At 43.8% G+C, this 16,421-nt stretch overlaps 1 protein-coding gene across 1 annotated transcript; it reads right to left on the bottom strand.

Annotated features, from left to right (window-relative positions):
• Nucleotides 1-9,976: 9,976 nt before the first annotated feature.
• On the bottom strand, nt 9,977-14,817 carry GJC1 (gap junction protein gamma 1). The gene is made up of 2 exons (XM_030800666.1): nt 14,327-14,817; nt 9,977-12,779 (listed from the first exon to the last, which is right to left on the bottom strand). Exon 2 carries the CDS (start codon nt 12,757-12,759, stop codon nt 11,569-11,571), a length of 1,191 nt encoding a protein of 396 aa, XP_030656526.1. The 5' UTR covers nt 12,760-12,779; nt 14,327-14,817; the 3' UTR covers nt 9,977-11,568.
• Between the last annotated feature and the right edge of the window lie 1,604 nt (nt 14,818-16,421).

The following is a 16,421-nucleotide window of genomic DNA, read 5'->3' as shown; positions in this document are numbered from 1 at the left end:
CAGATCCCTAGAAGTTTTTCATCTTGCAAAACTAAAACTCTATACCCATTGACAACTGCCTATTTCCCACTCCCTCCAGCCCCTGGCCACCACCACTCTATGTTGTTTTCATGATTTTGACTATTCTGAGTCTCATATAAGTGGAGTCACACAGTATTTGTCTTTTTGTGGCTGGTTTAATCCACTCAGCATAATGTCTTCAAGTCTCATTCACGTACCAGGTGTCAGGATTTCCTTCTTTCAAGGCTGAATAACTTTCTATTGTATGGAGGGACCACACTTTCTTTTCTTTTCTTTTTTGTTTGAGACGGGGTCTCACTCTGTCATGCAGGCTGGAGTGCAGTGGTGCCATCCTGGCTCACTGCAACCTCCGCCTCCCAGGTTCAAGCGATTCTCACGCCTCAGTCTCCTGAATAGCTGGGATTACAGGCTCCCACCACCACGCCCGGCTAATTTTTGTATTTTTTGTCAAGATGGGTTTTCGCCATGTTGCCCAGGCTCGTCTCGAACTCCTGGGATGAAGTGATCCTCCCACCTCAGGACTCCCAAAGTGCTGGGATTACAGGAGTGTGCCACCACACCCAGCCTTTTTAAAAAATCCTTTATACTGTATATATTTTATCTTTCACGGTACCTTTTGTTTAGATATGTCTAGATGTACAAATACCATTGTGTTGCCATTGTCTACAGCATTCCGTATAGACACACACTGGATGGGTTTGTAGCCTAGGAGCAATAGGCTATACCACAGAGACTACGTGTGTAGTAGGCTATGCTGTACAGGTTTGTGTGAGTTCACTCTATATTTGTACAATGACAGAATCTCCTGATGTTAAGTGTTGCATGACTGTAACAGTCCCCACCCTATACCATGTCTCTTCTAGGCCAAAGCCCCCTCCCCAGAGCAGACCCCTAGCACTCCACAGCAGGATCACAAGCTGGTCTCTGGTCCCAGACCCTGCGGATCCTTGTCAACACTTCCAGTCTCGATCACTTCCCGATGGTTTGAATGTGAAGTCAACAATCCACGGAACAATTTGCACTTACTGTTTCCAGGGCTTTTGCTGTTAAAAGTGTCTTCAGGTTCCCCGATCTTCCTGCAGATGCCCCTGCAGTCAGAGGCTGAGTCTGTCCCTTCTCCCAGCAGCAGCTGGGTACAGGATCTAACATCAGTCTCTGCCTGCTGGGCAGAAGCCACAGCTGCAATGTGCTTTCAGAAAAATGGGCCAGGCCAAAGGAGCTCCCCGTCAGTGCTTTTCAGTGTTCCCAGCACAAAGATAAAATTACACTTCCATAGGAGTACACAAACTAAAAATAAAATTTAAAGAAAGCGATCTAGTTCTGTATCATTTTCCCCATGGTCGGGTCCCATTCGGGTCACTGGACATGCACTGAAATCGCTTATGAACAGCTGCTTGGTTCTGCCTCGCCTGGAGTTTACGGCTGTCAGCATCCCCAGCCCTCTGTGATGGCCCCAGGAGAGCCAGGCAGACAAGGATACTTGTGGCGGTTTGGCTGAGGGCAAAGACGAAGACATCAGTTCTTTCCTCCAGGCATGTGCAGGGGGCTTCTTTAGGTTTTTCTTTCACAAGCCCCTATCTAGCTTAGAGTAGGCAGAGCACGTCAAGGGCAGGGCAAGGAAATGCCGTGCCATTTCCTTAGGATCCAGGGGGCGGGAGAAAAAGTCAGTTGACAAAGAATGCTTGTCACCATGTCATGTCAGCAGCTCTTTTTCTGGTGCTTTCCAATCCTGAGTCACTTCCTGTTTCTAAGTTACTCCAAGATGTCATTAACTGTAGGAAGGAGAAATTTCTAAGTAATGACACCAACTCTTGCTTACACACAAGGTGAGATGGTTCTTTTCACATGGGCCTAGTCATAGTCATGATCCAGAAGTTCTAAATCCATATTTTATTTTGAGATGGAGTCTCACTGTGTTACCCAGGCTGGAGTGCAGTGGTGCGATCTTGACTCATTGCAACCTCTGCCCTCCCGCCCCAGATTCAAACAATTCTCTTGCCTCAGCCTCCTGAGTAGCTGGGATTACAGGCGCCTTCCACTGCGCCCAGCTAATTTTTGTATTTTTAGTAGAGACGGGGTTTCACCATCTTGGCCAGGCTGGTCTTGGAACTCCTGACCTCGTGATCCACCCGCCTCAGCCTCCTAAAGTGCTGGGATTATGGGCATGAGCCACCCCTCCCGGCCACTAAATCCATTATTTCATGATGAAACAGGAAAAGTTCCCTTGTCCCCTTGCAGGGTGTGCGATGGGGGAGTGGCTCACTTCTTCAGTGCCCCGCTGCTCAAACCCCGCATACAGATGGGCAGGCTGTTGGGCTCTGACCCCCAAGACAGTGTCTAGGGGTGAATGTTTACAGCTGAAGCCCCAGTGGGCGTATGTTACAGTGTGTGCTTTTAGTTTTGCTCTTTTGGTTTAGCCGTCTATAGGCAGCTTGTGTTAGCTCAATTAGACCTCTGCCTCATTGCAAGGACAGAGGGCTTTCTGTATCCCGAGGTTCTTGCCTTACTGTACTGGAAGAATCGGATAGCACGTGGGCTTGGAGAATGAGTGCAAGGTTTTATTGAGTGGAAGTAGCTCTCAGCAGATGGGGGAGCCAGAAGGGAGATGATTTTCCCCTGGAGTCTGGCCGCTTGGCGGCCCGGACTCTCCTCTGACTGCCCAGGCCAAACTCCATGTCATTCTGCTTCTGCAGGTCGGTGGCCTGCCAGAGCGCCAGTGCCTGTCGGTGTGTTCCTCCGGATGTCCAGCCGCCTGCATCTGCCTACTAGGGTCTAGGGAATGGGGGCGAAGCATTTGGGCAGGAAATGCCAGTCCTCACCTAGGTCCGTGGGGGTGGAGCCCTAGCCAGGAACCATGCCATCCTCTATGCAGCACTTCCCTTCCCCACTTCCATATCATTTAAAGGGACCACCTCTTCCCTTCCCAGCACTCCCATATCAATGATATTTTGAAACATGCTTAACATCTAGTCAGGGATGGCACACTCTTCCATCAACCCTGCCCCAACCTCAAAATCACTGATAGATTATTTGGCTGAACCCAGAGGAGTCCCTGGATCCTCTATGTAGGTCTCCCCTCCAGGGAGCCAGCAGTCATTCTGAGCTGACTGATGAGATGAAACTTATGTGCTACGCTAGGTCTAAACCTTCTTGAACAGAGGAGATAATTCAAAACAATTCTCTTGCCCCTTTTATTTTGGCTACTTCAAACAATTTTTTAAAAAATGAGTGGTTTTCAAACTATAATGTACATAAGAATCACCAGATAATTTGGGAGTAATGCAACTATTCTGCATCTTTCTGGTGTGGTTACTTAACTGTATGCATTTCTAACTATACAACAGTTTTACTCCATGTAAATTATATCTTAATAACAGGTTTTAAAAAATGAATCCCCCAGAGAACTTGTTAGTTCTGATTATGTAGGTCTGCGATGGATCTAAAATACACACACACACACACACACACACACACACACACATAGAGAGAGAGATAGACAGACAGGGTCTCGCTCTCGCTCTGCCATCCAGGGTGGCGTGCAGTGGCGCAACCACGGCTCACTGCAGCCTCCACCTCGGAGGTCAACCGATCTTCCTGCCTCAGCCTCCCAAGGAGCTTGGACTACAGGTGAGTACTACCATGCCTAGCTAATTTTTTGCTTATTTTTTGTAGAGACAGGGTCTCACTATGTTGCCCAGACTAGGAATCTATATATCGCTCTCTCTCTCTGTTTTATATATATATATATATATGTATATATAAATTTTTTTTTTTGAGACAGAGTCTAGCTCTGTTGCCCAGGCTGGAGAGCAGTGGCGCAATCTCGGCTCACTGCAAACTTCGCCTCCCAGGTTCACGCCATTCTCCTGCCTCAGCCTCCCGAGTAGCTGGGACTACAGGCGCCCACCACCATGGCCGGCTAATTTTTTTGTATTTTTAGTAGAGATGGGGTTTCACCATGTTAGCCAGGATGGACTCAATCTCCTGACTTCGTGATCCGCCCGCCTCGGCCTAGGAATCTATGTTAATAGCATTCCAGTTACTTCTAACAAGTAGTCCAATGGTCCAATGGTTACATTTTGAAAAAGTATTGTAATAGACAGATGCAAGGTCCACCCAACAAAGATGCCCCTAAACCCTTGTGAGCACCCCCTAACAGCTGCTTCTGGACCCTCCTCTTGCAAGAACAAAGGATACTGGATTGTACAGACCTGGATTCTGTTCCCAAATTTGCCTCTACTTCCATATTCTTCATGCCTTTGTGTAACCTGCTTCCAACGGGAGATATCTAAAGGAAACAAACCCTAAAAGTATCATATAAGCCCTTAAAACCTTAAAAACAGTTTTCAAACTCTGTGTAGCAAAGAAAACAGATTTGATGCCAATATCTTTTTCAGGTATTAGTCTCCGTTCTGACGGCAAATCTGCCAAAGAATCTACTTTCAAAACTAACAGATTCAGAATGATTTAACTGCTCCAATAGCATTCAAATAGCTCACAAGTTCATTACCAAATATGGTTGGCTGACCAGTTTACAATCTGTGCTGCTGAGGGTGAGTTGTTCGTGACCTACCAGTCAGCTATCCCGTGTCTGAGGGAACAAGAGGGCATTGCTGCTCCCTTCTCAGGAGGTGGATTAGGCTTTTCAACGACACTGCTGACTCTGCTGCCACAAAGGGTCCCTTGCAGCAGGCACTCCAGGAAAGGCCTCCAGAACCGAGGGAAGTCAAGGGTGCATTCCCAGCTTTTGAGCTTAGACCCCAGCCTCCCCCACCAGGCTACCTATATTCCCCAGATTGTGACGCCACGAATATGCTGACCTATTTAGCCACAGTAGTCCCAGAAGAGCTTCAAATCAGCTATGAAAAAAGGCATTTTTTAAGCCCAAACCTTTAGTTGGAAATTTCTCTGCTCAAGTATTCCCACCAAGATCAACTTACAGGTGAAATGTACGAGGAAGAGATTTTCGTATTAGGTTTTCTGTGTATATCACTAAGCTCTTGGGTATTATTTTATATAAATAGGGTAAAATCCTCAATATGACATTTCCTGGCAGCTGATTTTCAGTTGGTTTCGAATTCTGAGAAAGGAAGCACAAACCACAAAAGAATCTTCAAAACTGTATTTGGAATTGACAAAATCTTCCTAGAGACAAGGCCCTGAGCACACAGAGTCCGTCTCCACCATGAAAGTTTTACATAAGCTGTACAGAACAAAATTAGCAATGAGTGATCTTTGGCACTAGAACAGGTGATTCCTTAGCTGTTCATGCAATATCCAAACTGCACACCACATGACATTAGATTGCTGGTTAACCATTTAATTTTACATTTAAATTATCTTAAAAGGCTGGAAGTCCTAGCTAAGTTTTCGATATCAATATGCTACCCATGTCATAACACTTAGTGCCTGAGGTAGATTTCTGTAAGAGATTTTGAAAAACACAATTGAGAGTATAATACAGAAAATATTTTAAATCTTGGAAGCATATAGCCTGGTTCAACAAGCCAACTCTGAAATGCAGAATTAGTACCTTTTTTTTTTTTTGTCTCACTCCATCACCCAAGCTGGAGTGCAGTGGTGCAATCTCAGCTCACTGCAACCTCCGCCTCCTGGGTTCAAGAGATTCTCATCTCATGCCTCAGCCTCCCAAGTAACTGTAATTACAGGCGCGTGCCACCATACCTAATTTTTATATTTTTAGTAGAGACAGTTTTGCCATGTTGGCCAGGCTGGTCTCGAACTCCTGACCTCATATGATCCACCTGCCTTGGCCTCCCAAAGTGTTGGGACTACAGGCATAAGCCACCACACCCAGCCAGAACTATTACTTCTTTTAACTCTGTAGAAACTACACTGGAGAACTTTTTTCCTTTTTGGCGACAGTCTTACTCTGTCGCCCAGGCTGGAGTGCAGTGGCGTGATCTCGGCTCACAGCAACCTCTGCCTTCTGGGTTCAAAGAAATCTCATGCCTCAACATCCCGAGTAGCTCGGATTACAGGTGTGCATCACCATGCCCAGCTAATTTTTGTACTTTTAGTAGAGAGGGGGTTTTACCATGTTGGCCAGGCTTGTTTCAAACTCCTGACCGCTAGTGATCCACCCACCTCAGCCTCCCAAAGTGCTGGGATTACAGGCGTTAGCAACCACGCACAGCCGAGAATTTTCTTTTATTTGGATTCCTGATTTTAGAATACCATGGTTTCTTTTTTAAAAAAGTACGATTATTAACGTTGATTAATAACACAGGAACCAAACCCACTTAATATCATTATTAAAAACAGGCTGGGCACAGTGGCTTATGCCTGTAATCCCAGCACCTTGGGAGGCTGTGACGGGAGGATTGCTTGGGCCCAGGAGTTTGAGACCAGTCTGGGCAACATAGTGAGATCCCTGTCTCTACAAAAAATACAAAAATTAGCCAGGTGTGGTGGTAAGCACCTGCAGCCCAGCAACTTGGGAGGCTGAAGTGGGAGGATTGCTTGAGCCCAGGAGGTCCAGGCTGTAGTGAGTTGAGACTGTGCCATTGCACTCCAGCCTGGGCTCAGAACAAACCCCAAAAAACAAAACCAAACATCAACAGAACTACATAGGGACAACAGCAAATATAAATCTTTAAACTCTTCATGATGTGGCCAGAATGAGTACAAGTATGCAATTCAATGATCCCAACATTTGATGGTGACTGTGAATTATTACATATTTATTATATATAGATAAGTTTAAATTTTATTTCCAAACTGCATGCAGGGACTTTATTATTACTATTATTATTTTTTTTTGAGAGAGAGTTAGTTTCACTCATTGCCCAGGCTGAAGTGCAATGGCGCAATCTTGGCTCACTGCAACCTCTACCTCCTGGGATCAAGTGATTCTCATCTCAGCCTCCTGAGTAGCTGGGATTACAGGTGCCCGCCACCACGCCTGGCTAATTTTTGGTATTTTTAGTAGAGACGGGGTTTCACCATGTTGGCCAGGCTGGTCTCAAACTCCTGACCTTGTGATTCGCCCGCCTTGGCCTCCCAAAGTGCTGGAATTACAGGTGTGAGCCACCACGCCTGGCCAAAACCTTTGATTTTTAAAAAGGCGTTTCTTGAAGTACCTTATTAAACATTTGATTTGAAGGAAATTGTGCATATCTAACATACTTGCCTTTTACATAAAGCTGGCTAACCAAAAATGTATCAACTATCGATGTTATTTTCAGAAGTGGACTGTCTCTTAAATGAGACAGAAAGCATAAAGTATGGACTTGTAGAAGCTGAACGAGTAAATCATGAGTGTAACTGATAACATGTAAGTCCATTCTTGGTATCAACTGCTAGAGAGTGTTTCAGACCATCACTGATGTCTGTGATAAAGAGCACCAAAGCATCACAGTCCAACTTTTTTTTTAAGCGCCAAGTTCAAACAAGTGACCGATAATAATGGTTGGTCCTTGAACGCCTTTTACCAGAGGCCTTTTCTAATCACTTCGTAATACTTGAGATGTACATGGCTCCTGAAACTTGAAAAAGTGAAGTGATCTGCCTAATTTCATGTCATGAATAAATGAGTTAATAAAGTACCTAATACTGATTTTTTTCCCCTTTAAAGATACAGATGTCCTTCCAAAAAAAAACACATTATGTGGAAGTCCTAAACTGTGAAAATCATTCTGGATTGCAAAGTTAACTTTTATCAAGAGTAAATAATTCTATAGACATTAGTCAAGGAAAATCCCCAGAAAAACTGACTTCAAATGATGTAACATACTTGTGGCTTTAAGTGAACACACTAAATAATAAGCAAAAACAAAGCCACAAAATGAACATTAACATTTCCTTAGGGGAAAATGCTAATTTTCCCCTCAAGTTTGAATTAACCAAAAAAAAAAAAAAAAAAAAAAAAAGGCTATTTCTTTTACAAATCTTCTGAATAACGGGTTTTAGGAAGAGCAGGCCAGGCGCGGTGGCTCACGCCTGTAATCCCAGCACTTTGGGAAGCTGAGGTGGGCGGATCACAAGGTCAGGAGTTGGAGACCAGCCTGGCCAACATGATGAAGCCCTGTCTCTACTAAAAATGCAAAAAAAATTAGCCAGGTATGGTGGTGGTGCCTGTAATCCCAGCTACTCGGGAGGCTGAGGCAGGAGAATCGCTTGAACCCAGGAGGCGGAGGTTGCAGTGAGCTGAAATCACGCCATTGCACTCCAGCCTGAGCGACAAGAGTAAGACTCCGTCTTAAGAAAAAAAAGAAGAGCAAAGGACACACCACATCTGCATAAATCCAAGTGTGTTAAGGAACATAATCATGTTGATTGTATCCTGATTCTAGCAGGTGAAGGACTAAGCACTCAACTTGTATTTAGAGGAGAAGCAAGTGTCATGATGGAGCATGTCTATTATATGGCAATTCAAAACAGTATGATTCTGATGGGGGTGGGAACTAAATGTTGGACAGGCTTTTTATACAAACCCCACCTGCATGTTCCAGAACAATATTCTTACAGATTCAATGCAGACCCCACCAATGGGTTAGCTAGACATCAATAGGCTCATTTTCTTTTTTTTTTTGAGACAAGAGTTTCACTCTGTCTTGCAGGCTGGAGTGCAATGGTGTGATCTCGGCTCACTGCAACCTCTGCCTCCTGGGTTCAAGCAATTCTCCTGCCTCAACCTCCCAAGTAGCGGGGATTACAGGCGTCCACCCAGCACGCCTGGGTAATTTTTGTACTTAGTAGAGATGGAGTTTCACCATGTTGGCCAGTCTGGTCTTGAACTCCTGACCTCAGGTAATCCAGCCGCCTGGGCCTCCTAAAGTGCTGGGATTACAGGTTTGAGCCACCGCGCCTGGCCCATTTTCTTAATGTAAGTCCACAATATGTCATTAGGGGAAAATGACTTTGGCAAACTCATATGCTTCAAAGGCAGAAAGACATGTACTAAGAAGGCAGTTAGAGCTGGAAAATTCTTGACATAATTACAACTTTAGCAAGAGAATAAAAATAGATTTTAAAAGTATGTGCATGTGGGGAGGTGACAGAATATCTTTATATGTATTTAAGAAGCTGATGAGTTATCCAGACACAAAAGATAACATTCTCATCAAAACAGGCCAAGATGAAACACCAGGGGCACTCTTCATAGAAACTAAGTGGATGCTTCTGGCGCCAAATGTCTTTGCATGGTTCTTCCTGGCATTTCTGCTTGACTCCTTCCCCCTGTATCATTCACAAATCCCCAACCTTTCCACTGGCAAAGCCACTCTCTTCTCCCTCAGGCTCTGAAGAGATAACACAAATGTATGGATACTTTTTGTCCTTCAATTAAAAAACCTGTTGGAAGCTCCAGTGACGTTAAGAATTAACTGGTAGTTCTTTATCTTAGCTAGGCTTATGTATCCAAAATTTTGCCTGTTTTCTTGGAATTATATGAATTTCCTTATTAAACATTTGATTTGAAGGAAACTGTGCATGTCTATTAATTACCCATGATGTACATGTGTATTACTTTCTGAAATTTCTCCTTCAGTCTCACCTGAGTTTAATTTTTGCTTAAGATGTTTAGAGTTCCTGAGGTGCTTCTCTAGGCTAAAAGTTAAAGATTTTTTTTTAAAAAGCAAATAAAAGTAAAAGAATGGCTAAAAGATAAGGTTAAATTTTCTAGGCTGGGCATGGTGGCTCACGCCTATAATACTAACACTTTGACAGGCTGAGGCGGGAGGATCACTTGAACCCAAAAGTTCGAGGACAGCCTGGGCAACATAGTGAGACCTCATCTCTAAAAAAAAATTTTTAAAAAAGAATTAGCCAAGTATGGTGGCATATGCCTGTAGTCCCAGCTAATCAGGGGGCTGAGGTGGAATGATCGCTTGAGCCTGGGAGGCAGAGGCTGCAGTGAGCTGAGATCATGCTGCTGCACTCCAGCCTGGGTGAAAGAGGGAGACCCTGTCTCAAAAAAATTTCCTTAAGTTTCTTTTTTTGGTGGGGGTAGGAATGCAATAGAGAAACAAAGAAAAACACTGCACAAAGGGTGCAGTGTTCTATTATTCATCTAAATAAGGGAGAACTGGCATTTTACAATTAAGACATAAAAAATATTCATACTTTCAGAATTTCCAAGTCAGAGGTGGCTTACAACAGCTTTCGTTAGAAAAGGGTGAGACGCCCAAATAAAATGCTCCCTGGTAGAACAAAGGCCCCTTTAAACCTTTACCAAGCTCTTTCTCAGAAGCTTACAAAACTTAAGATAATGTGAACATGATGAGAAAGCAAAGCTCTCCAACATAAGGTTGAAAATGAAAATAAAAGACTAGTGGGATGAACATGAATGCTTGTCAGTGACAAACACATTATGCCTACAAGGAATAAATACTGCACTTCTGTTTAGGTCTATTTACAGACAGGACCCCATGACCTTTCAGGCATAAACCTCCACTGGCAGAAGTAAGAATTTAATCACAAAAGTTCTACGGTAAATTATAAAAAATAAGAAATTTGGATTTAGGCCTTCTGCTATTTCCAATACAAGTAGCTCTGAGTATTCTTGGTTGACAAGGGAATGTTTGCATTTCTAATGTTAACAAAGAAAATGTCCACCACTGGCTTCTTAACCAGAGGGAGGGAAACGGGCAGGTTTCTGGATAGAGGCTTAAGGCAAATCAAACAGGTTCACAACTAAGCATCCTATTAGGGATTCCAGGCATGGCTTTGCTTTCTGAGGGACAGCTCCACATCATCTCTAGCCAGGTTTTCCACATTGCTACCAAACTGGGGACACGTTTCTGTATCAGGCTTTTGAAAGAACTTTAAGTTATATACACATACCACCAAAGCATATACTGGTGATGCTTGATATTTAAAAGAATCCTATAGTGAATCATTTATTTCCTTTGAAAATAAGGTTTTCAAAAATTGGCTACAACTCTGATCGCATGAATGAGATTCAAAGATTTCTCACGTAAAAGAAAGATCTCAACATCCTTCTACTGTGAACTCGCTTTCCAAGACTAAAAACTGGTATCTCCTCTTCAGTCTCCTTACATATCTGAAATCGTTCCTGCAATATGAGAGGCACTTTTATTAGGTGTAGCATCTATTAAAAACTCTAAAGCCAGGGTAGAATTTGCTGAACAAAGTAATAGCACTAGCCTAATAGGCATTACTTATAAGGGCTTTTTCCCCTTTAATATAAAAGTATAACTACAGCAGTTCAATGTACAAATACAAAAAAAGTTCTCATACTAAAAAAAAAGTACCATAATACTGTACATACAAAAACTGTTCAACAAGAATGATTTAAATACGTCTGTTCTTCTCCAGATCTGGAAGACACAAATGTAAAGTTCTGCAACTGTATTATTGCTAAGAACATGTGCCCGGGAGCACTGTGTTTCCCTTTCTCCCCCTCAGCCCAGCCCCGCCTCCAGTGTCCCCTGAGCTTGGATCATGAACCAACAGCATCCCTGAAGATAACCAGAGCCAAATGTTTACTCAATGGAAGTCATTATTCAGTGAGCTGCTGCTTACCATAAACTATGAAAAGCACAGGTTTTAAGCCCGCCAGGATTAAATCCAGACGGAGGTCTTCCCATCCCCTGATTTGCTACTGGCAGTGCTTTTGTTGGACCCAGCTTTGGACCCCACTTTGGCCTTCTTCTCCCGGGGACCATGAGGGTTGTTTTGGTGACTGTAGGCCTGAACTGCCAGATCCAAGCGTTCCTGAGCCATCCTGATCTCCCGCTGCAGAGCCTCCAGGTCAGCTGGGAGGTTCTCCTCATGGCTGCCATACTGCTGTTCCTGGGCTGTGTTGGCCTTGTTTTGCTTGTAGGCGATCTTAGCATTGGACAGTTCGGTGTACTGGATTTGATCTGGTTTGACAGCAATGTTATAGCCAGGGGGAGCAGATGGTGTATTCCAAGTGAAAGGATAATTATAAGCACCCGGATCCTCAAGTTCCCTCCTTTTACTGTTTAGTGAGTCTCGAATGGTCCCAAACCCTAAATGAAGCATCTCCCAAATGTTAAGCAAGAGGCAAAGGCCTGTAACACCATACATTATCAGAAGGAAGATGGTCTTTTCAGTGGGTCTAGAAATAAAGCAGTCTATCTTATGAGGGCAAGGAAGTCTGCTGCACACATAAAACGGGTGGACTTGGAAGCCATATAGAAAATACTGCCCTATCAGAAAACCCACCTCAAACACGGTCCTTGCCAGCAACTGCAGCACATAGATTTTCATGAGCCCATCTTCCCGAATCCGTCGTCGGCCATCATGCTTAGGTTTGGGTTGGCTCTGCTCTTTATTTTCCTTATCACTTTCTAACTCCATCTCTGGATACATCATAGGATCCTCTTCGTTGTCCTCCTCCGTTTCTTCCAGAGCCCGGTGTTGTTTCCAGCGCATTGCATAGGGCTTGCTCCGAGCTGCCTTCTTGTCTGCTTCACCGTGCTCCATTTTGGCAATCTTGTGGATAGCATAGCCCAGGTACATCACGGAGGGAGTTGCCACCAGGATGATCTGGAACACCCAGAAGCGTACATGGGAAAGGGGTGCAAACGCATCATAGCAGACATTCTCGCAGCCCGGCTGTTCTGTGTTGCACACAAATTTGCTTTGCTCATCATAATAGATGGATTCTCCTCCTACAGCTGTAAGGACGATCCGGAAGACAATCAGAACAGTGAGCCAGATCTTCCCCACAAATGTGGAATGGTTGTGAATCTCCTCTAGCAGGCGAGTCAGGAAGCTCCAGCTCATGGTGACTGAATTGGTATGCCCTGATAAAAGTGGAAAAATACCAAAAGAAAAATCAATAAAAATTAAATCTTAATTATTAATTATGATATCTCTAGGAACTACTACTTTGAATACTTGAAATCTAACTTCAAGGTTCACAGTGGAACAAATGTTAGAATAAACAGCATCTCAGTTGGGTGCGGTGGCTCACGCCTATAATCCCAGCAATTTGGGAGGCCAAGGTGGGCAGATTACTTGAGATCAGGAGTTAAAGACCAGCCTGGTCAACATGGTGAAACTCTGTCTCTACAAAAATACAAAAATTACCCGGACACAGTGGTGTGCACCTGTAATCCCAGCAGCTCAGGAGGCTGAGGCAGGAGAATCGCTTGAACAGAGCAAAACTCCATCTCAAAAAAAAAGAATAAACAGCATCTCACTCTCTACTATCTTCAGGCAGGTCAATTCACCTCAGTCAACACCTGTTGGCCCTACAAAGTCCTAGAAAGTATGGATTGCTTTCATGTCTCCTCTGGTTTAAAAGGTAAACTTGTAGCTACTATTTATTGAGATATTTCTCAGACCTTGGTTCTTCTTCTTCTTTTTTTTTTTGAGACAGTTTCCCTCTTTCGCCCAAGCTGCAGTGCAATGGCATGATCTTGGCTCACTGCAACCTCTGCCTCCTGGGTTCAAGTGATTCTTGTGCCCCAGCCTCCTGAGTATCTGGGATTACAGGCATGCACCACCATTTTTGTATTTTTAGTAGAGATGAGGTTTCACCATGTTGGCCAGGCTGGTCTCGAACTCCTGACCTCAGGTGATCCGCCTGCCTTGGCCTCTCAAAGTGCTGGGATTACAGGCGTGAGCCACCGTGCCTGGCCAGACCTAGGTTCTTTACACATACTATTATTTCATGAGACCTTCAGAATTTTGTGAGATAGACATTTAATAAACACACAGGTATAGTTATTCGGTCCAATCACAGAAAAACCACCACTGAGAACATAAAGGGGACACCTCGGTTGGATTCCACTGTGAAGGGGTGACTTATTAGGAAACTTAAATTTTAGACAAGTGCTAAAAGGGATTAAGAAGATGGTACAGCTACAAACTGCTGGCAATCATTAAGAACTAAAACAAAAGACAGAAGGGAACTAGGAAGATCTTCCCTAGCTAGGCTGCATAGCATACCAGATTTTGGTTTTACTTAGAAGCCCACAGTGAATGGTCTTGCAATAAATATTATACCCCTTTACTATATAACAGAATCTACAAATTATACTTCTGTACCTTATTTATGGTAGACATTAAAAAATGATTGCTAAACTGAACTATGAGGACATTAAATCCAATCAACAGCAAATCCATTTAAAACAGCATTTTAAAGGACAGTTTCTTTCTGAGATTCCCAGATCTACATCCAGGATCCAGGTAAAAACCACCTAAACGAGCTAATATATGGGAAATCCCCAATAAAGCCCTGACACAAAGTAGACTTAACTTTTAACTTGTCCTCCTCCCTCTCCCAGTTTACTTCTGCAGATTACAGATGATTTGTCAGCACCACCAAAGTTTAAATACACTTTACCTGTTGTCCAGAACTTCAGTTACCCAAAATTTTCTTAAAGAAATGATGTTTTGATTGCAATTTTTCCAGATTCCCTCTGGAAGGGAAAAAGAAAAGAGCAGGTCATAAGCTTCCTCCCACAGAAAGCAATGAATCACTAAAATGCCATTTTCAGAAAGAAACAAAGTTCTCTATGTATCACCAAAATCAATGAGAATAAGATAGAAACAGGCTTGAGTTTGAATACCAGTCTTCTCCTCCCCATATAGGTGGCAGGAGAAACCATGTAACAGGTGACCCAAAGATTCTTAAGTCACCACAGTCTAAGAATATACGACAGGAAGATGAGTCAGTAGTAAAAATATGAAGCAGATGAACCCTGGCACCTATAGGAAAAAGCCAAAGCAGAAGAATTGCAGCAAATTGAAAGCAGGTCACTAAAGGCCTTGCAAAAACCTTCACCCCGTCTGCTCTATTCCCTAAAGCAGCCAATACACCTCTCAGGGGGATTTGAGCAGCTAACTAGGAACAAGCTGTTTAGCTAAAACACCCAATAGCTGGCTCTCAGTCACAGGAACACCCGTCTCCATAGGAGGTGATTTACAGATACAACTGCTCACAAAAAGTCACAGAAAGAAAACACCTGCATCTGTACTGGATTAAACAGCAAAACAGAAAAGTTTCCAAGATGAATTATTGCTCATTATTAAGCTCTGGCAACTCTGCATAGCTCTGGCCAAATGTCATCCATAAGGTGCCCACATTTAGCAAATAAATTTAAAACAATTCCTGAATGTTATGTGTTTATAGTAACTTAATTAAAAGGGTGCTTTGTTTTGTTGTTTAAAGATACATGAAAAAAAAAACCTGGAACAATTTCCAAAGGAACAATGGAAAAAAAAAAGTGCAGGCATGAAGCCGCATAAAGATTTGCACATAAGCCTGGGCAAAACAGTGAGACCCTATCTTTCCAAATTTTAAAAAAATTAGCCAGGTATGGTGGCAGTGGTGGCCACTGCAGTCCAACCTGGTAGACAGAACAACACCCTGTCTCTTACACACACACACACACACACACACACACACACACACACACACGGCCCAGCACAGTGGCTCTGGCTCACGCCTGTAATCCCAGCACTTCGGCAGGCCGAGGTGGGGGGATCACTTGAGTTCAGGAGTTTGAGGCCAGCCTGGGCAACATGTGAAACCCAGTCTTCACCAAACAACGACAACAACACCCCCCCCAAAATTAGCATGGTGACGCACACCTGTGGTCCCAGCTACTTGGGAGGCTCAGGTGAAAGAATCACTTGAGCCCAGGAGGTAGAGCTTGCAGTGAGTTGTGATCGTGCCACTGCACTCCAGCCTAGGTGACAGCGAAACCTCAAAAAATAAAGCAGCAAAAAGATTTACATATGAAGAATCCAGGCCAGGCATGGTGGCTCATACCTGTAATCCCAGCACTTTGGGAAGCCGAGGTGGGTGGATCACCTGCAGCTGGGAGTTTGAGACCAGCCAGACCAACACGGACTGACCAACTAACTAAAAATACAAAATTAGCCAGGCGTGGTGGTACATGCCTGTAATCCCAGCTATTTGGGAGGCTGAGGCAGGAGAATCGCTTGAACCTGGGAGGTGGAGGTTGCGGTGAGCTGAGATTGTGCCATTGCACTCCAGCCTGGGCAACAAGAGCAAAACTCCATCTCAAAACAAAACAAAACAAACAAAGAATCCAGCTGGGCATGGTGGCTCACACCCGTAATCTCAGCACTTTGGAAGGCTGAAGAAGGAGGATCACTTGAACTTGGGAGCTCGAGACTGCAATGAGCTATGATCATACCACTGCACTCCTGCCTGGGCGAGAGAGGGAGACTCTAACACAATAGCATTTCCAGTACAGCTCCCATTTCTAGCCCTGTTTTCCAACTGAGCTCACCACCTCTTTTCTCATTGAATACACAAGTTATAAAACCTCAAAACAAGAAATAATATAAAATCTTTAAATGGTGATGTAAGCCAGGTTTCCAACACAGAACTCCATGATTCTCATCCACAAATTCTCTGCAGGCTCAGATTTTCCCCAAAGCCTGAAATTTCTATTTGTTCCAATAAG

The sequence above is a fragment of the Nomascus leucogenys genome, chromosome 19 (assembly GCF_006542625.1).
Source record: "Nomascus leucogenys isolate Asia chromosome 19, Asia_NLE_v1, whole genome shotgun sequence".
Lineage (NCBI taxonomy): Eukaryota > Metazoa > Chordata > Mammalia > Primates > Hylobatidae > Nomascus > Nomascus leucogenys.
This window is presented reverse-complemented; position numbering and strand designations above follow the sequence as displayed.

Coding starts and splice junctions, on each gene's coding strand:
- GJC1 (XM_030800666.1), bottom strand. CDS start 12,759: ATGAGCTGGAGCTTCCTGACTCGCCTGCTAGAGGAGATTCACAACCAT.